The 27635-nt window shown below is 35.1% G+C and overlaps 1 protein-coding gene across 2 annotated transcripts in view; it reads right to left on the bottom strand.

The window, feature by feature from the left end:
• Positions 1-19109: 19109 nt before the first annotated feature.
• Positions 19110-27635, bottom strand: part of LOC143222553 (uncharacterized) — a 49432-nt gene continuing 40906 nt past the window's right edge. The window contains exons 13-15 of one of the 2 annotated variants that reach the window (XM_076449188.1): positions 23647-23688; positions 22748-22891; positions 19110-19340 (exon numbers count right to left, since the gene is read on the bottom strand). In XM_076449188.1, the coding sequence (XP_076305303.1) occupies positions 19213-19340; positions 22748-22891; positions 23647-23688 (314 nt within the window). In that variant the 3' untranslated portion in view covers positions 19110-19212. The remainder of the gene's footprint in view (positions 19341-22747; positions 22892-23646; positions 23689-27635) is intronic. The other variant, XM_076449189.1, reaches the window with a different exon arrangement.

The raw sequence follows: 27635 nt of genomic DNA on the forward strand, positions 1-27635 counted from the left end.
CATACATACACCATTTGAACAGCATGAGTAGTATTTTATCAATAACCTGCAAATAAATACAAGATAACTCTATAAAATACCTTCAAACAATGGAAGAATTCAGTGTAAAAAAGTAAATCTAAAGGAAAAAATAATAGAAATGCAGATATGCTATCAACATGAAGAATGAACAAGCTATTACAAAAGAAAACCTAAACACTAAAGTAGGAAAACAAATTCAAATAAAATTAATAAACCAATTACAACCCACTTTACATGAAATCAAGCAAAAGGCATTATTAAAATAACTGCACTCATATACATGTACACCAACTGAAAATATAACATCATTGTTTTTCACTCACACTCACATGCAGGAAAGAAAGAGAAGAAAACACAAAATAAATATGTATATATATATATATACTATACATAATAAAACCTTTAAATTTCCATTACATACAACATATACACTTATCCAGAAAAATGGCCACAAGACATTATTCTGCTCATCTTAACTCCATTAGCAGGGCTTTCAGTGTTACTGTGGTCTTTTGATTGGTGGGTCTGACTACCTCAAAATTCACTCATAACTCTCCCTAGGTTTTATTATGTTTATTGCAGCCCTTTACATAAATGCTAGATCTCTTCCTCATAATTTGATGGAAGGAGTAGCCTGTCACATCAGCCAATCTTCCTCCCAATAGGGCCTGGGCTTATGTTCATACATAAGAGGCATTTCAGTACTGGAACCTGCTATAACTTGGGCCAGTTTCTAATCACTTGGTGGCCTAATAGAAGACTCAATACTTAATTTCTTATGAGTGGATCATTATAGTTTATTCACCAGTGATACCTTTTTTTAGTCACAGCAAAATATGTCCTACAATCTTTCTCTATGACCCTTGCCAATGATGTGGTGTTCCCATGCTGATAACTGCAGGCTAAACTGTCTAAATTATCTGCATTGTTCAAAATCCTCACCATGTTCACCTTCTTACTGGAACCTGCCATACTTTACCATTTTCAAGAGTCAAACATCCCTGGAAACACACCTAGTGCTGGGAAACTGTTTCTCAGTTTGTACAAGTAGTGATCATTTGTATGCATAAGCACATTTGTAAGCATTAGCATTGTGAAGTGGTTATGCCATGATTCCTGATGGGCATGTCACCAGCCTCCTTTGAACTTTTGTCTTTATCTCCATGGATGGTATCAATAATAGCAAACATTCCTGCTCCTCTGCCACTTGCAGGTTTTGTTCCTTCACATGATGTTTTCATGCTGGGAACTCTTACACACGTTCTAGCAACATTAAATCCTTTATCAGTCTTTGTGGACTGTTTGCCCTACAAAGACTACATAACTAACCCATTCACCAAGTCTTTGAGCCTTCCTAAAGCAGAGCCTGTTTAAGGTGAACGTTAATTTGACACTTCTCTCCATTTTGATTACATTACAACTGTCACTGGAAAGAAAATTCTGGGCATTCTGAAGTAACTGTGTTGCTTCGTAGCTTGAAAATAAAATAATTGTACTTATGCAAAGAATTGTTGAACAGAAATTTCCTGTAATTCAAGAATAACCTGGAAATGGAAATTTATGTGTTTGCTTACATACTTATATTACCATATTTATTTGCTGCCATTAAATTATGTTACTCCCCCCAGTGGCACAGTCATATGTCTGTAGACTTTTTACTATTAGAAAATGGGTTTCAATAGGCATAGTAGATAGACTTTTGTGTAACTTTGTTCTTAATAATAACAAGAACACTATATTGAATAAAGCAACTATATAATTTTACAGGATTACACCAGCTCCTGCATTGAAGACATTGACAATATCCATGGTTTTAATCATATATACTCTTCCTAGCGATAGTAGCATCATGTATGGACTATCAAACTCAATACATGAAACAAATAATCACTGATTAAATTCTGACAAATTAACACTTTAGAACTATAGATCTCTTTACCATGATTAATCATTTTCTTTGATATGATTGTACTCCAATTTATACTGAAATTAGGCTCTCCATCTTTAGTAGTCATAGAACTAGCTTTTCATTTATAGACACCAATGAAAATTTAGTGGGAGTATAGTAATGCCTTCTGTGTGGCTACAGGTAGAGGCAACCCTGGTTTAAGGCATGAGCTTACCAGACTAACACCTAGGACCTCACACTAACTAGGGGACCTCAAGCTAAGACTACCAATGAATTTCATGTAGAGGTTCTGTCTCTAGGGGGTCTCTATAAGTTGAAAAGCCTAGGGTCAATAAAACCCTTAATCTAGTCTTGGGTACAGTGAAAACATCCTGTAATGACATAGACTGTAGCAGAGCTTTCTGACTTGGTTAGGGTATTTGGAGTAATTGCCTCAAAATACTAACCAATATTTTAAATAAAAAATTACTCTCTTCTAAGTAAGAGTAGCAATTCCCTTTCAATTATTGATATATTTCAGTTACACGATTGTCCTAACCAGTTATGATCAAGTAGCAGCTGCAAAATGTGGTTCATATATCCTACCAGTGTTCACTACTCCTCACTTCAAAAACAAGAATTCATAGCACACATTTAGCTGAAGACACTCAACCCAGTGATCATCCTAGATTTCAACCACTCATGTGTTGGTCCCACAGGGTAGTCCATACACCATATTTTTACCATCAACTGATGGTTCAGAAAGCAAGTTTTCATAATACCCTTGCAGTTTTTAATTGCTTTACCCAATTACACTGTGTAACAAAATTTTTACTTTTTCTTGTTCCTGGGCAGAAAGTATTATTTCTCAATTGCTTATGATTAAAGTAAATGGAAAATACTTATTTTTCTCTTCAAACTTTGCTTTTATGACCTGGCCACAATAGACCTAGTTCTCTGTGGAGAGGCACAATGTCAAGTGTGAGCCACTAGTAGACCTCCAGAAGGTATTGTTCCCACCATTCCACATAAAATTGGATCTTATGAAACAATTTGTCACAGCTCTTGATAAGGAGTCTGTAGCCTTCAAGTACCTTCCAGACTTCTTCCCTAAGCTGTCTGAGACAAAAGTCAAAGCTGATATCTTCGTTGGACCACAAATAAATAAGATCCTGGAGGACACAGAATTTCCAAGAAGCTCAGTAGGAAGGAAAAAAAAAGCTTGGGGCAGTTTTGTCGCAGTTGTTCGAGGCTTCTTAGGCAATCACAAGGCCGAAACTTATGTGGAACTGGTTGAGGCTCTGGTAAAGAACTACGGCAAAATGGGCTGCAGGATGTCCCTGAAAGTCCACATCCTTGACACTCATCATAATAAATTCAAGGAGAACATAGGAATACACTCAGAGGTGAAAGGCGAGCTTTTCCACCAAGATATATTGGAGTTTAAACGATGCTACTAAGGATCATATAACAAAAACATGATGGGAGACTATATTTGGGGGCTGATACGTGAACGTGATTTTCATTACAGCCACAAATCTCGAAAAACTATTCACTACTAAACATTTTTGTTCATTTTTGTATAACTTTAGTACGAATGCATGTAAATCGTTATTCATATGCTGTTTTATTCAGACCCTATGTAAATGAAAATGTGCAAATTTGCCTGATTTTACATATAAAATAGGTTAATTTCCAAATTCCACTATCCAGGTCACAAAAGCAAAGTTTGAAGGGAATAATGCCTATAAGCAATTAAGATATAACACGTACAATGCCCTTTCAACCATTATGTCCTCGACCCCTTAATAGTCCCAGCTTTTAAATAACAAATCAGTCCTTTTCATACTAATCACGAGGTCAGTGCTGGTATAGACTTTCATGTTGCTATCCTCTGTTTTCTCTTCATTGATGAATGATTATAGGGGGCTCATGATTGTGCCCTCGTCTTCCCTTGACTGATTAGCCTTTTCTTCAGACTTTTGGTCTTACCCAAAGGCTCGTCTGTGACGTATGAAAACAACTATAAATATGATTCATGCACTTTCCGTTCCTCGCACCCACTAGAGCTCATACACTAGGAGTCCAATATGTTGGAATATCAGGTATGAACCAATCCAAGCAGAACCAATTATTATCACACAGTTGGTGTGTATCATAATCATGCCCAGTCGCCACACTGAAATATCCACTCTCTTTTTTTTTTGTGATAGCATTTTTCTATAATCAGTGGATTTTCCAGGTTGCTGTCAAGCAAACTAGTTTGCGTCCACAATTTTTACCTTAGCCAATCCAGGTACTCTAATGAGTAGAAGCTGTGGAACTTTATGTTATACATTACATCTACAGTAAACAGTAAAAGCAATAACTCACACCAATCAACCAATTCTCCATTATTATACACCCCATCATATGGCAAGTGTTCTTCCCAGTCATTTTGATTTGGATTCACAAACATCACAGATATCTGCTTGGTAGTCCGCCAAACCATAGGACAAGGTATGATAGAGTGAAATTGTAGTTTTCACCATATACAACACTTTTCACTACTAAGTGAATAGTTGATTTTGTGGTTGGTTCCTTGATCTATTTCAATCTTTTCTGGGCCTTACTAGAGATAAAGGAGTCCCCATGGTAGATCTAACTCTTTCAGTTGTTTATTCCAGAGCTTCTTAAGTGTGAATTTTGGTACCCATCTTTCAGTGGAATGGCTGCTTTATTGTTGGCATTTATTATAGCATTATTTATCATAGTAGGTTAAGGCGTTCAACTCGTAACCTGAGGGTCGCGGGTTCGAATCTCGGTTGTACCAAACATGCTCGCCCTTTCATATAACCCTCGTGTAGCTTTACGAGAAAATCCAAAAACAAACCTTTCACAAAATTAATATTTCTATGTGACCGGAAGACTTTGCCGATGTCTTAATGCATATACATATACTTAAAAATCAACTGTGTTCTAGCTAGAAGGTGAGTTAATACATTAACGTAATTAAGAAGTTATGGTTGAACTAAGTAGAAGGAATAACAAATAAATTGTTAAGAAAACCTTAACAAAATAAAAGTAGAATTTACTATATCACAAAAAGACTGGAAATGATATTATGAAATGTATGAAAGTATCAAGCATAGAACAAATTCAACAATATGTATTCAGCATCAATATCGTCGTGCAGTTACATATAATTTACAGGAGTTTACAATAAGATATCAGAATTTTGTGTTAAGAGAGAAATTACATTGCAACTATTATATTTTAACAGAACTCGCTGTCCCAGATGGGGACGTTATAAGTCTATGGATTTACAACACTAAAATCAGGGGTTCAATTCCTCTTGGTGGACACAGCAGAAAAAAAAACCGATGTAGGTTTGCTATAAGAAAAAAAAATACATACTGCAGAACACAAACAGCAGGTACCAGATTTGTTGTATTAAAAATATGATAACCTTATCAATAGTATGATCTAAGCCAAATTTATGCCAATTCGATAACTGGGCAAAAATGAAAAAACTGGGAACTAATGACTATTTTAAATTGATGAGGTAGTGTTCTGCATATGAAAAAAGTGTAAGTTTACCTTCAAACTTTAGAAGCAAAACTAGGTACACACTGTAAGAATTAATATAAAGATACCAACAAAAATTTCAAATGAGGAAAATAAGTCATTCACAATATTATTGGAATAATTCTGAGTAAAGTAACAAACCTTACTCATTTAGAAGAAACCGAAATACTTATATTTAATTATTTAAACAAGCAAAATTATGGAAATAAAAATTCTGTGATGTGTCGAAATATAACACACTTTCTAACTTTTATTGTAATATAGAAATTTTAAAACCTTTTCAGTTATTAGGCTCTTGTATTGTCATGGCAGTAATACGTGATTCAGGGAAATGCTATGTTTACAATATTTCAGTCACTCCTTCCTGCATGCTTTAGTACCTAACAAGTCATTTGATACTCATTCATTTGCTGATAACACAGTCAATACAGCTTACTAATGCTCTGGAGGAATAAATACCACAAGGATTTATTAGACAGAACAAAGATAATGAGCTTATCTGGAATTTGAGTCTATTTTCCTCATTCATTTGAAAGGAGTTCTACTTAGTGATCCAAAAGACAAGACTGGAATACTTTTTTTCCTCACTAGTAGTTGACCTTGTGGGAGAAAAAGCAAAAGAATATCCTAGTAGGATTAGTCATGTTGGTCTCTGCATGGGTATTTTTGATGTTTTCTCTTATTTATCAGCAACAAAGAATATGTTTTATTTTTGTGAATTTTGTCCAATTCTTTTATTATTCGCTCGTAAAGGAATTCAGTTTAAGTTATGAACTATAGAACACATGCAAACCTGAAGATGGTACCCTGAAACAATCAAAACATAGGCTTAAACCTGAAGTCTGAGAAGTGTTTATTAGCGCAAACGAAAGTGAATTTCTTGGTCACATAGTGGGAAGAAATGGAATATCTTCAGACTAAGCTGAGATAGATGTAGTCCGCGATCCGTCTTAACTCGTGATAAAGCATGAAATCCATAATTTTCTCGGTTTCATATCTCAAACTAGATTAATTTTTATCAGTATTTTGGGTATAGCGAAATACTTCAGATCAAATAAGGTGTATAAGCAAACATTCTTATCTTTAAAATTTGCTTTAGTGAAGGCTCCAGTGTTGACCTATCCTCGTCAGAAATATGAATCTTTACTAAAAACTGATGCAAGTAACATGAATTTTGAGCAGCGTTATCACCATTTTTTTGATGGAATGGTACACGTAATTAAATATACTAGTCATAAATTCATGGTTCCTGAATACAGATATTACATGATGAAGCTGCTAGCTGTAGTTGCTTTTATCAAGCACTACTTGTATGGTAGAAGGTTCACCATGTTTCAGTAAACTACTTACTAAACTTTAAAAGCTGAAGAAGAGTATAACAGCATTGCAAGAATATTATTTATTCATAGTTAATCATCTGGATCTATAGCATGAAAACTCCGAAGAATTACTTAGATACACAATGAAACATTATTCATTTATAGTTCTGATCTTAGACACCTTGTAGGAGTTAAGATCATTTTTGCTATAATAAACTGTTTGTTTTTTTAATTTCGCGCAAAGCTACACGAGGGCTTTCTGCGCTAGCCGTCCCTAATTTAACAGTGTAAGACTAGAGAGAAGGCAGCTAGTCATTACCACCCCCGCTAACTCTTGGGCTACTTTTTTACCAACGAATAGTGGGATTGACCGTACATATAACGCCCACACGGCTGAAAAGGCGAGCATGTTTGGTGCAACGGGGATGCGAACTTGCGACCCTCAGATTGCGAGTCAAACGCCTTAACCAACCTGGCCATGTTTGGCCGTCTTTTGAAAAAGATTGAGTAGGTGTATAGCGATATCTAGTCATATGAGATGTTACCTCATGGTCTAACATCTAAACAGAAACCTTTTCTTAACCTTGAAAACAAGTTAATTCACAAGGTAGAGTTAGAATTATTCCTAATTATTGCTACTACACTTATGCAGTGGTTTAATTTTGTATTTTTTTTTACACTAAGGTTATTTTTCTGTTTCTTTTTCACGATTCCTTTATTTATTGAATTAATTTTTTTTGTTTTTGAATTTCGCACAAAGCTACTCGAGGGGTATCTGTGCTAGCCGTCCCTAATTTAGCAGTGTAAGACTAGAGGGAAGGCAACTAGTCATCACCACCCACCGCCAACTCTTGGGCTACTCTTTTACCAACGAATAGTGGGATTGACCGTCACATTATACACCTCCACGACTGGGAGGGCGAGCATGTTTAGCGCGACGCGGGCGCGAACCCGCGACCTTCGGATTACGAATCGCACGCCTTAAGCGCTTGGCCATGCTATTGAATTAATAACAATAACATTGAGATTTATATCGTTTTGCGATTACATGGGATTACTAACTGTTTTTGTAAGTGATAAAATTTGCAGTTGTTTGAAAGTTTCATTTTGAATTTATGTTATTATATTTTAACACATTGTTATTTTATCCTAGTTAAAGCCGCATTTTGATTTAGTTCGTTACAATCTCTAAATAAGTACATAGATCATTAGAAAATGCTATGGGGTTCAATAACTTTTCTCTTAGTGAAGTTTATGACAAAAAGCATATCTACGGTGTAGGTCGCCTCATGTAACAAGAAATTTACATGATGTTTTGCTATAATGATAGCTTCGATTCCCCTCGGTGGGCTGAGCAGATAGCCCTTTGTGGCTTTGCAATAAGAAAAACACAAACACACACACACATATAATGATAGTACCTTACGTCACTGTTAAGGAAGCTGGTATCAGTTTTATCATACAAACATATTCACTTAAAACAATTGATTATCTAAAAGATGATTTAGTATTTTAGTGCAACTAAAACTCATAGATAAACTAAATGATAGAAGGATATAATAAAGTGATAAACACAATCATAACCATAAAAAATGAATTTAATATATTACAAGGTATCTCATAACCTGCATTTCCAATAACCTGTGACCAATGGAAGTTGTTGCTGTCATCTTCTCTGCTCCTTTGTGTTCTCCCACATTTTACTCATGTGCCAACTTCATCACATGAGTTCAGTATTCTGTTGGTACTATGATCTGTTTAACTTCCCTAGTAGAATTGCAAGTACAGCAATCCTTTCTGGCCCTCTATTCTATATGTTCATTTCCCCTTGTTCTTGTGGTATACTTTCTCTTGAGCACGATTCCAAAATTTCTGAAGTGAAGGGTCTTTCTTTTGTGCCTCATTCAGTTCTCATAAATCTACATTTGGGATTTCACCCTTCGAGACTTGCAGGGTCTTAATATCTTGCTTTCGTTTCCTCACCTAAGTTTTAGTGATTACTGCAGGTACCTCATCAATCTTCTTTCTCTCTGTTTCCGCCAAATTTCTAATGCTTAGTATATTGTCAATCCACAAGTTGTAGATGGGTGCTTTCATACAAATGGTCTCAAGGTCGTCTATATAGTAGGGAATGTCCAATTTTATTCCTGCTATGGGAAAAATTCTCACTGTCCCATCCATTAGCACATACAGATGTACCTTGTGGTAGATGTTGTGGTTTCTTGGCATTTCTCAATGTTTGTTACATGCTCCAATCACCACTGGCACTGTTGATCTGTTCATTAACTTGAGCTAACCATCAATTATGCAGTGTTTATTCATGGTTATAGCACTTTCTTCGTGTGGCGACTCTGACAAGTTATCTTAATTCTGTTTCTTCTATCAGTACCATCCATGGTGGCATTCACTCTTTTCTTGTTTCCTGTAAACATCATCTTTATGTTGAAATTTCTCGTACTGCTGTTGGTAATGGGCTTACACTCACTCGTAATGTGCATCATTTTATGTCAAGCATCTTTTCTCTCTTTTGTCCTTTGCCTTCTTTTTTACCTTACTTGGCACCTTTCCTCTAATCAGTCAATCCTGTTTTTGATTTTGATTGTTTTTTTTTTCAGATAAATTGCTCCATAGGCTTCCATAAACTGTTTTGAAAGCTTGGTCATTTGGTCCATGTCTTTTGGTACTCTCTCATTTAGGAACAATAATTTTGCAGTGGAGCACAGGATCATAAACCATTTGCATATTAGTAGATCTGCCAGACTTTAAAACTATCTTCACACTTAGCCATGTCATTCCACCTTGTGCCATAAATTGAAATATAGTTTTTCCAGTATCAGATTTGATGTTTATGAATTTTCGGTAAAAAACGTCCTCGGTAAGTTAATAACGTTTCAGCAAGACCACTTTTAACTTGTCATAGTCCATGGTACCTCTTAACATCATGGCTGCACACGCACTTGTAGGCCTTTTCGTGTGAGATCACAATTTGAAATCATTGAAGTTTACAGTTCTTGAACGCAAACTTTCCTTTGCCATGTACTCAAGACATCTTTATTTTGATATTGCTTCCCAATTAACTTTAACTTCATTATAGACTCATGACTAACTTCAAGTTAATGGTCAGTCATTAATTTTATCATAGTTTTGGTACAGATGGGAAGTTTTGCCTTTGTTTATGTTCTCAAGTAGGCACAGTTGTTATCCTTACAATTGAAATATAGTTTTTCCAGTATCAGATTTGATGTTTATGAATTTTCGGTAAAAAACGTTTCCATAACCTTGTCTTGACTTACTTACATACAAGAGCATTATCTTTGCAATAATAAATAAAATATGCTTACATACACAGGTGTGCACGTATAGTTGTGTAAAATACTTTATGACATTGTTTTATTTATAACTGTGAAAGGAGAGTGTTACAAAATTTCCGACTGTTTTAATTTAAGTACAGCTTTGGTGTTAAATTTAGATATTTTTATAAGTAATAGTTTACCGCAGGTGTGACTTTACTAATCACACCTTCCGTAGTTCAGTTGTTGTGAATTTGCGATGGTTGTATTATTGCATCATGTTTCTAGAACTTTCTAAGATTTTACTATACTCATTTGTTTCTTTATTTGTAATTAAGCAAAATGGGCTCTCTGTGGTCTGCCACCCACGATTATTGAAACTGTGAGGCTTATTATACATACAATATTTTGTAAGCGTGGAAAGTTCTAAGTCTCAGTTGTGCTATTTATAAATATGCATGTAAAAAGTAGTTTGAGTGAGACAAATTTAGTGAGAGATATAGTGAAATATCTAGACTGCTTGTTCGTGATTTTAGCTATAAAAAGCATACAGTCGCACTTTTTTAAAAGTGAAATTATGGCAGACTGTGAGGTAACAACAGAGTAAATTAAAATAATTTATCTTGTCACTTGTATTCTAAAGTAACTGAACCAGCTTATATGGACTTTGACGAAAAAAGACAGTTGTTTAAAGCTCTGGATACAACTATGGCGATTAACCCTGAAATGAATGCTAGTACATACATATTACTTATCTTAATATCAGGCCCCCGCTAGTACAGCGGTAAGTCTACGGATTTACAACGCTAAAATCAGGGGTTCGATTACCCGCGGTGGGCTCGGCAGAGAGCCCCATGTGGCTTTGCGAAAAGAAAACACACACTTATTTTAATGTTATTTCAAAATAAGTAAGTTTTGTACTGTTTGTTTATTGTTGAATTTATTGCCAATAAGTCACAGACACGTACTATAAAGAATTTGGCCCATGCTGTATAGTGGTGGGAAAAAGAGGTTATAATCATACTACGTAACCTTATTTTGATAAGTGAATAGCGAGCGGCGAGAGATTTGGCTTAAAGATGGCAATTTACGAATTTGTTAAACAATAACAAAACTAGATTGTTTGTTTTGAATTTCGCGCAAAGCTACTCGAGGGCTATCTAGGTTAGCCCTCTCTAATTTAGTAGTGCAAAACTAGAGGGAAGGCAGCTAGTCATCACCACCCACTGGCAACTTTTGGACTACTCTTTTTACAAACGAATAGTGTGATTGACCGTAACATTATAATACCTCCACGGCTGAAAGGGCGAGCATGTTTGATGTCACGGGGAATCGAATGCCCAACCCTCAGGTTACGAATTGAGTGCTTTAACCACCTGGCTATACCAGGCCACAGATCAAAGAAACTGGAAAGATAGGGAAAGAAAATAAAGGTACAAATTGAGAAAGAAGGAAAGGAAAAAGGGGAGGCTGGAGAAGAATAGCAAAAACTGAGATTGCCAAGCTCTTCCCATACAAAGATGGAGAACCAAAGGATGACAATGGGGTCAGGGCCAGCCAACCTAAGCCACCCAAATTTAAGGAACAGAAAGATAACATGGATGCCTTCCTAAGGAGATATGAAAGACTCACACAAAGTCAGATCGGGAACAAAGGCAACAGAGCAGTCTATCTCAGCCAGTATCACAATATTTAACTGTTGATATATGACTGCTGCTACGTTTTACTGTCATAGTAAATTACTGTTGGGACAATGTATTGCTGGCAAGTAATTATGTACTCAAAACATTTCCTAGTACAATGAACGAGATTTTTCTAAAATAAAATTACCATGAACTAATAAACTATCACATTAAACTTGAATAAAAATAAAATTGAATAATAAAGTAACTGAATGAGGTGCTGGAAGAAATAGGATAATTGTATGTTTGTTTGTTTGTTTTTGAATTTCGCACAAAGCTACTTGAGGGCTATCTGTGCTAGCTGTCCCTAATTTAGCAGTGTTAGACTAGAGGGAAGGTAGCTAGTCATCACCACCCACCGCCAACTCTTGGGCTACTCTTTTACCAACGAATAGTGGGATTGACCGTCACATTATAATGCCCCCATGGCTGAAAGGGCGAGCATGTTTGGTGCGACGGGGATGCGAACACACGACCCTCAGATTACGAGTCGCACGTTTTAACACGCTTGGCCATGCCGGGCCGATATAGAATAATAACCTGTTTGTTTGTTTCGAAGTTAAGTACAAAGCTACACAATGGACCATCTATGTTCTATCCACCATGGGTATTTAAACCTTTCTAGCATTCTAAATCTGCAGACATATGCTGTACCAAAGGAGGGAGTAAACTAATAAAGAAATTTAAAAAATTGCTGAAAAAAGTCTATCTCCATATAGCAAACATTACACTATTATTTATGTTTGTACTGATACAAATTTTAGGACACAACTTTTGTGTTAATCAATTTTTCACATGATAATTGTTACTTTTATAGTATTCCGATAATACAATTTTCATCCATGTAGAAAATCTTAAAATGAAACAATTGATTGTTTCATATTTTTGTCAGCAATAAAGTGTCATGGCAATCAAATAACCGTAGAATGTGGTACAACCATCTCAGCCCCATTCTTACAGGAAAAGGCTTGTTTGCTTTGAATTTTGCACAAAGCTATGCAATGGCTATTTGCCCTAGCCATCCCTAATTTAGCAGTGTAAGACTAGAGGGAAGGCATTTAGTCATCACCACCTCCCGTCAACTCTTGGGCTACTCTTTTACCAACGAATAATAAGATTGACTGTAACATTATAAAGCTGAAAGGACGAGCATGTTTAGTGTGACAGGGAATCGAACCCGTGACACTTGGATTATGATTCGAGTGCCTTAACCACTTAGCAATGCCGAGCCTTTTACTTTAAAGACATGGAGTTTTTCAGAGAGAGCACAGAAAAACGTGGATGAGATAATGAAACTGGCATAATTATATGTAGAAGCCCATAGAGGAAGTATAATTACCAAATTTAGAAAAAAAACAATGAAATATCAAAAGTAGCTGGCTAGAAACAAGATGCCACCAAAGGTGACATGAAGTTAATAGACAAAAGGTAGAAGAGATGTTATGCTTGTTATAAAAAGGGGAACATTGTAAGTAAGTGAAAGTCTGTAGCAGCAAGTAACAGCAGAAATATCAACATAAAGCAGCAGGAGCTACCCACAAATATGGTGTTGTCAAGAAACAAGAAAGAAGTGACTATCACTATTGATGATGTTGCTGGAAGAAACAGAATATAGACAACTTATGAGACTCACCACAAAATGGATGTATTATCACTATGATTAAACAGTTGATAATTGAAGGTTGACTCAAGTTAGCAAATGGATCAACAGTGCCAGTGCCAGTGCCAGTGGTGATTGAGGCATGTGACAAACATCATGCCAATAGGTAAAGGTTATGCTGGGGACAAGATAGTGAAGGTTTTATGATAAGCTGTGTGCAGCAGTAAGATATAGTTTAATATAAGATGGTCAAATGACAGGAAATCTGCGTGTACTGAATGATGGGACAGGAAAGTTTCCCACAATAGTAATAAAGGTGGGCACTCCATGCTATGATCTGTTGATTGGCAGTAGAAGTTTGAAAGAAACAGAAAGAAGACTGATGAGGCATGTGCAATCACTATGAAAGTCCTTCCCCTACTACCAACAAAAAAACAAAAACAAAAACAAAACATCTAGCCCTTGCATGTCTTGAAAGGTGCTATCTTGAATACAGGTTTATGGGAATTGTAGGATGCACAGAAGGAAGATATCTCACTGGATAAACCTCAGGACAATACTTGGGAGAAAGTAGAGCATAATACAGAATAGATGATTGGAAGGGGGTGCTTTATTGTTTTTACTGAAGAAGTTAAAAAAATCATAGTATTAACAGAATACCAGACTCAAGTAATGAAGTTGGTTCGAGTTGATTGTGGGAAGACACCTAAGAACAAAGAAGATGGCAGACAAAATCACTAGCAGGTTCTACTAGCCAGGGTTCCTTGTAGATGTGATCAAATTCTGCAGGTTATGTAACATCTGTCAAAGAACAATACTGCAGGCTTAATCAGACCACTATCCCTTGTGTCAGATGTGAGCAACTGGTATGTGCTGACTGTAGTTGACTATGTAATACATTACCAAGAAGCCATAGCACTGTTGAAGATGGTGATGAAGAGACTATTAGAAGCATTCCTGGAAATGTTCTGCAGAGTAGACTTTTCAAAAAGTCTTGAGTGACAGATGAAACCAGTTTTCTTCAAAACTGATGCAAGAGTTGTGCAGATTATTTACCATTTTGTACAACTACAGGTGCAACAGACTTTGCAAAATAACATGTCGAAGATGTGCCAGGAGAGATCATGTGACTGGGACAGGTGCCTTCAGGCAGTAATATTTGTTTACTGAGTAATATGAGTAAGTACAGGATTTTCACCATTTGAGTTACTGTAAAGAAAAACAGTATGAAATCCATTGCAGATATTGAAAGAAATGCAAACAGAGAAACAGAGTCAGAAGTGATAAACATATACCAATATGTGTAAGACCTCAGAAACTGATGAGATGGAACCTGTCAACTCACATGAGAAAGTGTGTTTGCAGTTCAAGGCAGTTAGAAGTATGTCTATGATAAGAAAGCCAAAGATTGATATTTCAAGGTTGAACTGGTTCTGCTGCCAACAGACAAAAACAAACTAACCCTTAGGTGGAACATATCTTTTGAAGTGCAAAAGAAGGTCAACAGAATAAACTATAAGGTGAAAGTGGACAGGAAAACCAAGATTTACCATGCCGAAGGGTTGAAGGGGTATTTTGAGAGGGTGGAGATACTTATCTTATGCAGCTATTGAATCACAAATAGACATTGCAGAAGTAGCTATCATAAATGCAGAACCAGAAGATGGTGACTTTGTTATAGAAGATGAAGACATATTACACTTAATACAAGTGAGTGAAGATGAGACATACAAAGACGTCAAAAACATTGAAGAACTGACTAGCAAGCAGAAGAAAGAACTTCAAGATCATGACCACGACTCCATTCAAAGTGAAACTGTACCTGATGCCATGAGTGATAAAAGACCTGATCAAACTGGAAATTGAACTAATGTCAGAAGCTGTAATCACTGAGCCTTTGAAGTCAGTTTACTATTCAACAGCCTTCTTTATGATGAAGAAGAACAGTTCAAACCACTTGTACCTATACTTCTGGAAGCTGAATCTCATGATGAAATTCAACTCTGAATCTATCAGTTACCCAGATGTTATCATGGTAAAATTAAATAGAGCCAAGATCTTTTCCAAGATCAATCTGAGTAAAGGTTATTAGTGATTTTGATAGGTATAGGATCTAAAGAGAAGACAACATTTGTGACAGCAGATGGATGCTACCAGTTAAAAATAATGTTGTTTGGAATAGTAAACTCAGTACATTTAATCAGATGATGAGATAGGTGTTGCCCAAAAATATCAACATTGAGTATTATGTGGATGACATTCTTACCCAAATAGCTAAATAGGAAGATTACTTGACAAAGAAACTCAGAAAGGTGTTCAGGTGAATGAGGACAGCAGAACTGACCATCAGATGACCTAAATGCTACATTGATTATTATGTACTGGACTTTGTTAAACACAAGGTGGATGACCCAGAAACAGCTTTGGAAGAGGAGGAGTTAAACAACATGCAAAATGTTACAGCTCCAATGACCAATAAATGAATTAGATCTTTCCTGAGGTTAGTGGGATACTATAGGAAATCTATCCTAATTTAAGCTGAAGTCACTGCACAATGGACTGAGCTGACCAAAATAGACCAATCTCACAAGGTGAAATAGAAACAACTATTCATCATTGAGGCTGATGATTCATACATTGGAATTGGAGCAAAACTTCTGCAAGAACATAAAGATGGACTTCATACAGTAATGTACATTGTAAAAAAGCTGTTGAGTAGTGAGAACAACTACTCTGTAATTGAATAAGACTGTCTAAACATCATATTTACCATTAAGAAATTCCAGAACTACCTCTACAGGAAGGAGTTCATAATCTAATTGGACTATCAGCCACTTGTATACATCCAGAGGTGCAAAATCAATTGTGCAAGAATCATCAGATGGGTGTTGTACCTCAAGAACAACAGGTTCTGCATTGAACCCATCAAGGCTACTGCAGATGTTGGTGCAAATTGTACAAGTAGGCTTTTGTGCGTGAAGTGAGTACATTCTTTGTATACACTATAAACAATATTTTAATTTTTTTTTGAAGAGGAACTTTTATATATATATAAATATATACATATATCACTGTTTTAAGGTACATTAAAGCATTAACTCACCTTCTAGCATATTCTCTTGATTTCAACTAAGTATGTATGTAACATGGGATTTATAGTAATTTCTCCCAGTGATGCTGTGCAAATATTAATAACGTTAGGAAAAATTATGTAAATTTATGGTCATGAGATGTAATATCGAGGTATCATAACTGAACAAAAACCTAGCCATATGCTTCAACAAGTAAGTTCACAAGAAACATCTGAAAACTATTATTGCTGATTATTACTTGCTTTTGTAGTTGTTCAAGTATGAATACTGTTATTTTGGAATTAGGTTCCTTTTTTCCCATCTGGCTCTTTCACTCGATTCCTTTATTTATTTAAATTACTATTAACCCTGATATTCATGTTGTATTGCTGTTTAATGTTAGTATCAACTCCTGGTCAGGTACATATTTATTAACTATGTTTTAGTAAGTTATAAACTTTGTGTTCTAATTGTATGAAAGTTTAATAATGGATTTTGTAGTTGTCAAAGTTCACTAACTTTGATTTTTGTATTTCAATTCTGGCTGGTGTGACTGCTTGTTTATGTTTTAGTCCAGCACAAAGCAAAAAGAAGCAAGGTTCTAATGCATTAAGTTCAAACCAAAATGGAAAATACAACTTTTTCACTGATGATATATCAAACTAAATTTTCTCTGTATAGCATTGTGAAAGAAATTTAGTATTACTTTTATATTTTTACTCTTTAATGTGATATAAGAATATTAACATGGTCTTTATTTGCTGATAAAATTTCAAGTAATTCCAAAGTTCTTACTTTACCAAAAAACAAAACAAAAGGAAAATATTAAATGTCAAACTTGATGGATTATGGACCATACTGAAAGGCTTCTCAACTGAATTGATATTCTATATTGCAGAGGCTTGATACCCTATATACTATGTGATATAGAAATATATTTGTTATGTATTAGGTTGTCCAGAAATAAATGTCAGAATTCTCACAATGACATTTAGAAGCCAAATATTGAATAACATATTGTTTGTTGGTTGGTTTAATCCAATGTTTGTCACTTACAGGGTGTCTTAATTGTCTGTTGTTTCAACTCTACTCAGAGTAAGTTTTGCAATCCCCAAGGACAAGAAAGACTTTCATCTGATTTTCCTCTATGACTTCAAACTTGGACGAAAAGCTACTGAAACCGCATGGAACATTAACCAGGCATTCAGCCATGGATATGTTACTGAGTTTACAGTTCAGCATTGGTTCCAAAGGAACATGGAGATGAAAGTCGTGAAGACCACAAAGGTCTTAGAAGGAAGTCATCCTTAGATGAAAACACACTAAGGGGAGCAGTTGAGACAGACCCTTTCACAACAGTAGGTGAGCTTGCAGAAAAGATAGACACAAGAAAATCAAGCATTGCCAACCATTTGAGTTGATTAAAAAGTTGAAAAAGTTGGATAAGTGAGTTCTGCAAGAGCTGATTAAAGATTAACAAAATTGACGTTATGAGACCTGTCAAAGATAACACTAAAAAAATTGAACGAATTGGAAATCAAGGTTCTGCTTCATCCACCTTATCCACCAGACCTTTCCCCTACATATTTTAATTTTTTCAAGCACTTTTTAAACAATAAACAATTTCAAAACTAGGCAGCTGCAGAAGAAGCTTTCAGGAAGTTCAATGACCATAGAAACTTTGATTTCTACAGCAGGGGCATAAACAGCATTGTAACATTGTGATATAGATAGTTTATATAGTGCAGAAGTCATATTCAGTTACTTTTAGAAGCAATAGTTTATGGCCAGTTTGTTTACATTCTTGTTCAAATCACATGTTGTGTAACATGCACATTCAATTATTATGATTAAGTGACTGTTGTGTCATATTATTTGAACTTTTGAACTTTCTGAATTTTTCTCATTGTTTGAAATGAGTATTATTGCATCAGAATATCAGTAATGCATGGAACATTATATACTTCTGTTAGGGTATAAATACATATCAAAAGATTATTTAGGTGTAGACTGAGTGATGATGAGCTTTGTGATAAAGACATTGGTGATTTTTAAAGTTAAGTTATGAGAGACTGTGTTGAAGTAACAGAGCAGAGAATAATAATTCATCTTGTAAACTGTGTTCTAAAGTAATTGAACCAGATTGTTTGGACTTTGACAGTAACAAAAAAAAAAAAAAAAAGAGAATTATTTAAATCTCTGATAATTAACTGTGCAAGGAACATTTTTATACATGTTTGATTTGTTTCAATACACTATTTTAAAGCAAGTGGACTGTTTTTTGTTGAAATTTATTAACAACAACTCACAGGTATGTCTTATCAACAAACCTGCCCATTCACACATAAAAATTTGACAAGTGACAAATAAAATAGACTACAAACAATAAATATGCAGGTTAATGAAACCCTGTTTCCTCATAGGCAATACGTTTCAACTGTCCATGAACATTCAGATCTTGAGGGCATATAATGCTCTGCCCATCCATCATGCATAGTGGGGTAGTTAAGATGCTATTGCACTCTGTCAATATATTATATATATACTTTTCAATATCTATATCTGGGTGAATTTTCAGTTTAGTTGTTTCAAGTTATTTAGATATCTTCTGTAACCTTAAAATATTCAATCATAAGCAAGTAAAAATAAAAAGATAATGAGAATAACCATCATATGTCCAAATTCTTTATTTACTTTTACTTGATACAAATTCTAGTCAAGGTGATTAAGATTATTATGCTGACTTATAACCACTCTGAAAATACACAATATTGTTACAAACAGTTTGGAAGAGTAAGTGTTTCATATGGAACTGGTATAATGGTTACTTCATCTGTTAGTTGAACTGGATGTTTAGAGACAGCTTCTTCTTTGCTGAAGAACATCAAAGCATATCCCACAGCTGAAAAGGAAAAATATTTAATTTTACCTCATCAAAATTTCAACATTGTATTTTGTCAGATTTAATTAGAATTACAATCCTCTCATTATAAATCTTCATTTATTGCAATTCCTTGTTTAGCTATAAAAACTTTAAAAAAATATAAATTATATAACTGATGCAGTTCTGGTGGGTAAAATGTTACAATATTATATTTATTTACAAATACGTTCTTGATGATAAGTCTTGGAAAACCATGTAAAGCTTGACTAATTTTGTCAGAGAACTAAACAAGCCACATTATATCACATTACTTGCCTAATGGGCATTAGACTTATGCTGTGCAACTAAATACAGATCTGTTATACTTGAACAGGTAACATCCCATAACAGAATTCACTTTAGTGAAAGAAGATAAAGCACCATCCTTTTCTGGAATTGCTAGGATGAATTTGATTGGGAAAATATAAAAATGGTAGAAAAGCAAAAATAAACATTTTAAGAAATGTAAAATAAAGCATTTACGTGATTTAAAATAGATTTGTATGTAAAAACAAACACCATCAACCAATTAACACTTCCTGTTATATTGAAAAATTTGTTAGGAAATTGTTAGATAACCCTCTTCCTCATTTGTTACTTCAAATAAACATGTCCATTTAATAGCTAGTTCTAAAATAGGCGATGTAACAGCACAGATAGTGTTTATTGTACTACTTAAACTAGTTGTCCTTTACAAAACTAACAAAGAAGTTAAACTGTACCAAAAATAAAAAATAAAATTAAAAAATTAGACCACAGGAAACCTACTTGGTAAAGAATATCAGTAACCCTTGACAAACATCCAGAATAAACAGGAAGAAAGTTACAGATATATGCAGCCATAATCTTTTCTTTTAAAGGTTTCTCTTAAAACATAAAAGAATGTTAAGTAGAATGAGGTCACAAGAGTATTCAGAAGTTCAAAACAACATTATTATAGTTATTACACACCAAACTACCCCTAAGACCCAATGGAGAGGAGAACACCAGTCATAACCTCCCTTATGAATTTGGAATCCAATATATTGGAGATATTGGAAGACTAATAAACATTTGGATTCAAGAGCATGGTAGATAAAAAAAAAGAAGCAATATTAATCTATCTGTAACAGACCATAAGCCAGCACAGAAGATCAAATAATGAAATGTTATAATACATTCATCGACATTACTGACAACACATTCAGGTCAACATAGCATAGAAGTCAGCTAAATCTGGCTACTTCTTGAATGCAATCAAAAAGTTAATAGATCCAAGTTCTAGTTGGAAAGAGCTAAAAAGATCAGACAGCACACCAACAGAGAATCTCAGCTGTTATCAACAGAGCAATAGTCCTTCTTAGGACTTGTCTAAAGATGATGACAGAGATTCTATTAAAATATTAAATAGCAACTAATTAACAGATACTGTGAGATTAAAAAATAATTAATTATTACTTAGAGAGAATTTTACTTCCTGTACTGAAAATTTTAATATTTTTTCTTACAAAATATATATATTTCCAATAGGATATCACCTTCCTTCATCCAAAGTTACCTCAACCTCTGCTTACTCTCTAAGCATTGCTAAACTTTTATCACTTCCAATGCACCAGTCTTTTATACTCCTTTATATTTCAGAACATGTGCTGATCACATAACTATCCCTTACCAATCATACTGCATCATCTATACTGGCACATGTAACTTTCTGTACTATTATTGCACATTCCTCTCTTTCAAGTGTTCACATTTTCCCTATTAAATGCCAAAAAAGATTTTTATTTTTATTTTCATCTTTTGAAGCTCTACTCAAAGAAGTGGTTGAGTCTAACAATGCAAAATGCATATTTTTTCTTTCTGTTCATTGCCCTAAAGATTTTGGGCAGAAGTGTATGTATATATATATACACAAACATCACAGCACAAGTGGCCAACAATCATAGAGTAACACTCCCATTGCTACAATGAGTTTTTTATAAAAATATACAGATTTCAGTGGCAGATTTAAGGTTGTGTGGGCCCAGTGGCTAATAAAGTGAAATTATCAATGGGCTCCCATTAAGACCTGAGCCCTAAGGTTAAGCTCCCTCTAGCCCTTCCTAAATATGCCACTGACAGATTTACTGCAAAGATATAATATTTAGTATTTAGTAACTCTGACCAGGCAATGTGTACCATCAGGTCAGATTCTAAAGTATGATGCATATCAATTAAATAAGATAAAAGTAACAACATGTTGACTTATCCAAGTCAAAGGCAAAAGAGAAAAACATGGCTAGGTTGTGCAAGTAATGTGCAACAAATGTTTTAGTAATTGTCTACATACCAGTCTAAATTACTTCTTCCACGAGATGGTAGTTATGAGCAGCCAAAGGCATAGTTAGATGATGATGTTGATGTGAAGAAATTTTTTGTGTATGGTAGTCCCTGTTGTCAAATAAGTGATCAGGATAGAGGAATGGCTGTTGCTCCAGTAAGGGCCAGAACAGAGGAGACTATGAGCCACTATCAAATGTCCAGCAAAACAGGACAAGAAGTGGTCTGGATAGAGTAAATGACACTGGAGATGGTAGGCATAAAGGTAATGACTCCTACAATCTTAACTAAAAGCATCCACCCCATGGCTGAGTAACTAGACACAAAAAAGAGGAAGTTTGGTATTCCAAACATATATGTGGTGTTCCCAGTTGAAAACAAATTCACATAAATACTTGAGAATTAAGGAACCATTTTGTGAGGAGAAACTGGTTGGGGCAATGTAAATGATAAGCCACAAAATTGATAATCCTGGAAAGATGACATACCAAAACTGTCATGTTGTGGTTGTTGGCCTAGTACATAAGTTCCAAAGTCCATAAACACAGAGATTTTGACTTCATTCCTCTTTGCTTGGTGATATAGCTGATGACAGTGGAAATGTCAGAATGATCTGTAACCATCCTTCCTTGCAGGAGAGGGAGAAAATGATCCGGGCTCAATGAACCTTCAGTCTCCAGGATGTGGATACAGAGAGTAACCTCCTCAGCTGACCACCAACCTGAGATCTCTTGGGAATCAAGGTAAACCCCCCTAACCCACCAAAGAAGCATCTGTGAAGAGGTGAGATGAGGTGGAGGAAGGGGAATCCCACACTTGTCAATTCATCAAGAAAAGTCAGCCCTGATCCCAGGTGGAAGGTTGATAATATGGTCCAAGGAATTGTGAAAGAAGCTCTACTGGTCAAGAAGCATCCAATTTTAGCACTCTCTATAGGGTGAACTAAGGTCAAGATAGCTTTATGTGAAATGAGGTAGTACTATTTTGGAAGATATATTGCTATATAAAATAAAGTTACAATAACGTACTGTCTCAAAACTTAAGAAATTAATCATAAGCATTCTTCTTTTTATACCAAACATACTTACGATAATCAAGGAAGGAACACTGACAGCCATCTTTCATATAAAAATCCAGTTTAATGTTGCTAGAAAGACTTTTGGTATCTTTACTGACATCCTCCTCTATGTCCATACTTCCAGATATGCATCTAATATTTTCATTTAGTCCTGCTGCAGGTATCAAAACCCAAATGGGTTTATTGCAAAATCATTTATGAGGTGCATATATTAAAGTCATTTACAAATAGTATTTATAGATAATTGGCTTTCAAATGTTATTATACCAAATTATTAATTATTTAAATTTAAAATAAGTTAGTAAAACAATATTACAATTATTAATAATTTATAGATAATTGGCTTTCAAATGTTATTATACCAAATTATTAATAATTTAAATTTAAAATAAGTTAGTAAAATAATATCACAATTATTAAAATACTTTGGGCTTACAATTCTAATGAGATCCTACTGGTTTTTGTGAAACATTATAATCTTGAAATAGAATGAACTTTTTAAATATAATTATTGCTTGATATTGAAAATAATATTTAACTTATATGCTACACAGCTCAGAAATATATTCACAGGTTTACCATTAAACAAGACTTTATTGTAATAATTTTTTAGAAGTTAAAAATCAGACAATTTGACTAAGAAGTGTCAAAACATACTTTCAGAAATTAAACCAAAGCTTTTACTTGTAGTAATTATTACATTTCAAAAGTGACCATATTTAAACTCATTGTCACAATCTGAAAATATTCAAAATGTTTTGTATTTGCATCATATTTTGATAAATGACACATTAAGCTTGAACAATATAAATCATGATGCTGAAAAAGTAACAAAATAAATTTTTTTTTTGTAACAATTTGGTAACATGACTAATCATCTAATACAAAAATAACAAAACTATTACATACCTTCACTGATGATTGTACTTTTCCATGAGAATACACTTTGGACTGCAAAACCAAAACCAGCAGATATTATAATTTTTCCTGAACTGAAAATATATACTTACCTCTCCTCAAATAAACAGTTATTCTCATTTATTGTTGTCCTCTATATACAAACATTTTTTTGCATACCACAAGCCTTGAGCTCCATTATGTCTTATAATAGACTGGTTCAACTATGACACACCTTCCTGATGCACATCACTCTTTCTATTCAATTATACTGAACTATCACTTTGAGTTTTGGCAGAAAAGAGAAGCACTAGTTTACGTTAGAGAGGAAGCATTGAAAATGTTAGAGGAAATAAGTACCTATCAGAAATATTTTTTCAGAATATTATAACTTCTAATATGATACATTATCTCCATTCACCTAAATAGCTGGAATCCCACAGAGGTAGAGGGACTAGTGCATTCCTCAAAAGCATCCAATGAACACTCTAAAAAGTAAATCCTCACAGCAGAGGGTCATATATCTGAGCCACATCTGTACCAGTCTCACTGGCAATAGGAAGAAAAAGAGAGGAGCACATGCTTATGGGAGAGAACAATGGTGGAATAAGCATCTGAATCATCATATAATAAATCTTGATCCCACAGAGTACTGAAATGTGAGTGAAAGTAAAAGAATGTGCCCCTAGGTGTAGAATATTAGGGCAAGATGAACTGTACATGGCATATCAACTACAATCCAAGACCCAGCCATGTGCATCCAGACAATGTTTCAGTAATGAAAATTAACTCACTCAAAACCATCCAGTAAGAGTGCAATAACATCCTTGGAATAGGAAACCACTGAGAGATAATGTAGGAGGAAGAACTGTATTAATCTACATGTTCAACATCAGTGAGCCATAAAATGAATGGGTGGGAAGAAGAGTATAATTTAGTGAGGCACAGAGGCATTTACAAGATGTGTGAGGATTTAAGTTGATTAGTTCAGCTCTATATTCAAAACTCAATCACTGGGAACTGACATCCATGTGGAGGTAGGATGAGCAATCTCAATTGAAAGGGGTGAACTATATTTTTATTGCTCACTCTAAAGATGCAGCATCTCTGTACAAAGATGAAGTATCAGATTGGAGGATGTATTGTTATCTATGCCAGCAGAACACTACTGCCATACTCTCAACTGGAGAGTTGTATCATTATTTTTGTCATATATCAATATCATATTCAAGAGGATGCGTCTGTGGTCCACCAACACAGTAGCTTGGAATGAGCAGTGATAAGAATTCTCATACTTCACTAAAAGTAAAATGAGGGAATAAAATGCAGAGAAGAGTCCAGAGGAACATTAACATCAGAAACAATGCAACAGAAGACCACAAAAACCTTAACTTAGAAGTAGACCACACCTGATTTATTCCATTGAAGGCATGACAGGGATGGAAAGTTATTCCTTACTACTTTACCCATGAAATACATGGGTGAGCACAATCTGGAACAGACATATTAATGAAGCAAATAATCATCAGGAAAAACCTACAAGTGATCTTGTGGAATACTCTATTGCCACAGTTGGTGTTTTATGGTAACAGAAATTAGAAATATGAAGTTAACATGACCTGAGGGTGTGGATTTGACTGTTTGAAACATACCTGATCAGGCACAACTTGCCTAAAAGTGGAATCCACACAGTAAAAAAACCCAAAAAAAAAACAACAACAACAGTAGAAAATGTTCCTCTTACATTGATTAGCATCCCTAGAGGAAAGGCAGATAGAACACATTAAAAAGAAGTAATCTGCTGGGACAAACTGTATATCCTTGACAAGAAACAGATAAAAGCAGGCATGTAGACAGATGATATGAAGGATTGGATGAAATGCCAAGATTAATGTGAAAAGGATATGCAAGGAAAAGGTAAAGGAGGGGCAGACTGGAGCAGCCAGAGAAATCATGGTTGTGCTGGCCACTTCAGAGCAACTAGAAGGGCTTGACACTGAGTTGTGTGGATGGTCAAAACAACTCTGTGAGGAAGAAAGAATGGAGGATAAACATACAGGTATCTGTTGGCCTGAGAGGATGAGGAACTGGAAACCAAAGCAAAGGTAACAAAGCACAGTCACTGGAAAATAGGAGAACTGAATGACTATTCTATTGAATAAATTTTGACTAAATGGCAAAGATGATCTACAACAAAATTTAAAGCACCTGGAATATGGCATGCAAGAATACAAATACCAAATGTATGGGCCCAGAAAAAAATAAAATAAAAGCTCAAGCACAAAAAAAAAAGAATGGGTGCCATATTGGTGATCAATATAAGTCACTACTGTAAAATTATGGAATACATCATAACTAGATGAAGAAAATAATCCAAAGCATGGCATAAAGCCTGAAGATCCAGAATGTTGATATGGTAAGATCTTCTGCTGGAGACCACTGACCTGAAGCTTCCTTATCATTTTATGCCTTGAATCCATGAAGATATGCAAATCTGGACAAGAGGGAAAAATTGAACATTTACCAATGTGTTAATATTGTCTAATATTAATAAAGATTGTCTACGAGTGGAGAAGAAAGGGAAATAGGAGTCTCCAGTGGATAACATACAAGGTTTCATTGGTCACACAAAACCCACTGAAGAGATCTCATATGCACTAAACCCAAGGAAATAAAGGCTTTCATGTAAGATAACGTTCCTCAAAGCAACAGATTATTGGGAGATGGAAGGGTATGGAAAAATGGAAGCTCCATTGAAGAAAGTCAAAGAGGAGCAGGTTGGGCTCAAATGTTGAAAAATACACCCAAAATAGATAAAATATTGGGTAGGTATAAGGAATGACTTCTCCAAATTGTTTAACTGGCCTTCACAAGCTGTCTCAAGGAGCAGTAGATGAGTGTGAAGAATAAACTCCTGTTTGGAATGTACTAACAGAAGCCAGTTGTCCATATAATGATGTAAACACAACCTCTGAGCATGCAAATGTCAGGAAAAAACCTTCACCACTTCATAAAAGACATAAGAGACTGAAGTAAACCCAAAACTGATAACCACCCCTGTGATGAGTAAATCAAAGATAGTATCTCAATTAGTGAGATATCAGGACATGCATTTGCAATGTCTACCTTTGCCATCCATAAACCTGGAGAAAAATCACTTCTGATGGTGAAAAAAGACTCTGTTGCATATTAGGGTAAAGCCAAAAATTGATTGAGGTGGGATAAATTGATTACAGGCTGCTAGTCTCCAGTTTTTATGGGCACTGCAAACAGCCTGGAATAAAAATCAGGAGAAAGAAGACTGACAGATTTGACAGCTTCCTTGAAGAAAAGATCTCATATTGCCTTGAAAAGATATTGACTAATGGTAGGATCCCAAGTCAATGGAAAGAAAACAGGTATGTGAGGCAACAGAGAGTGAGAAAGGAAAAAAAACAAGGTCTGTAGTGAAAAGTAATCATAGGGAAAGAAAATTGGTTAATATACCTCCACTGAACTGGAACCTACTGGGTAGTCACTAGTACTGTTGGTGATGTGTCCATCTGTGTGAAATACAATGATAAGAGAAGAAACCTCTTGAGGCAGAAGAGATAAGGCAGAAATAGCTAGATGGGAAGGATTAATAGGGGCATGTCTGGGCTCTAAATGAGATAAATGATGCACCAAAGAAGGAGTATTTGGTTGTTGCACAAACACACATGGGATTCCACATTCTCATGCATATTACTAAACACATACCACAGTATAAAAGGGGACAAACATAAGCTCCAGTTATACGAGGTCTGTTAAAAAAATACGCGGACTGTTTGAATTGTGCGGCTCCAGTTGGTTCCAGGGGAATCCGCTTTGTGTCGCTAGGTTCGCACAGATCAGCTGATTATGACACCATTTCCCGATTGCAGATATCTTCATTTGTGTATTAGCTACGCGGTTTTAAGTGAAGTGCGATTTTTTTTCGTTTGGCAGATTTCAGACTGAATGACCTGAAGGAGCAATGACTT

This window comes from Tachypleus tridentatus, chromosome 8, assembly GCF_004210375.1.
Source record: "Tachypleus tridentatus isolate NWPU-2018 chromosome 8, ASM421037v1, whole genome shotgun sequence".
In the NCBI taxonomy this organism is placed as follows: Eukaryota; Metazoa; Arthropoda; class Merostomata; order Xiphosura; family Limulidae; genus Tachypleus; species Tachypleus tridentatus.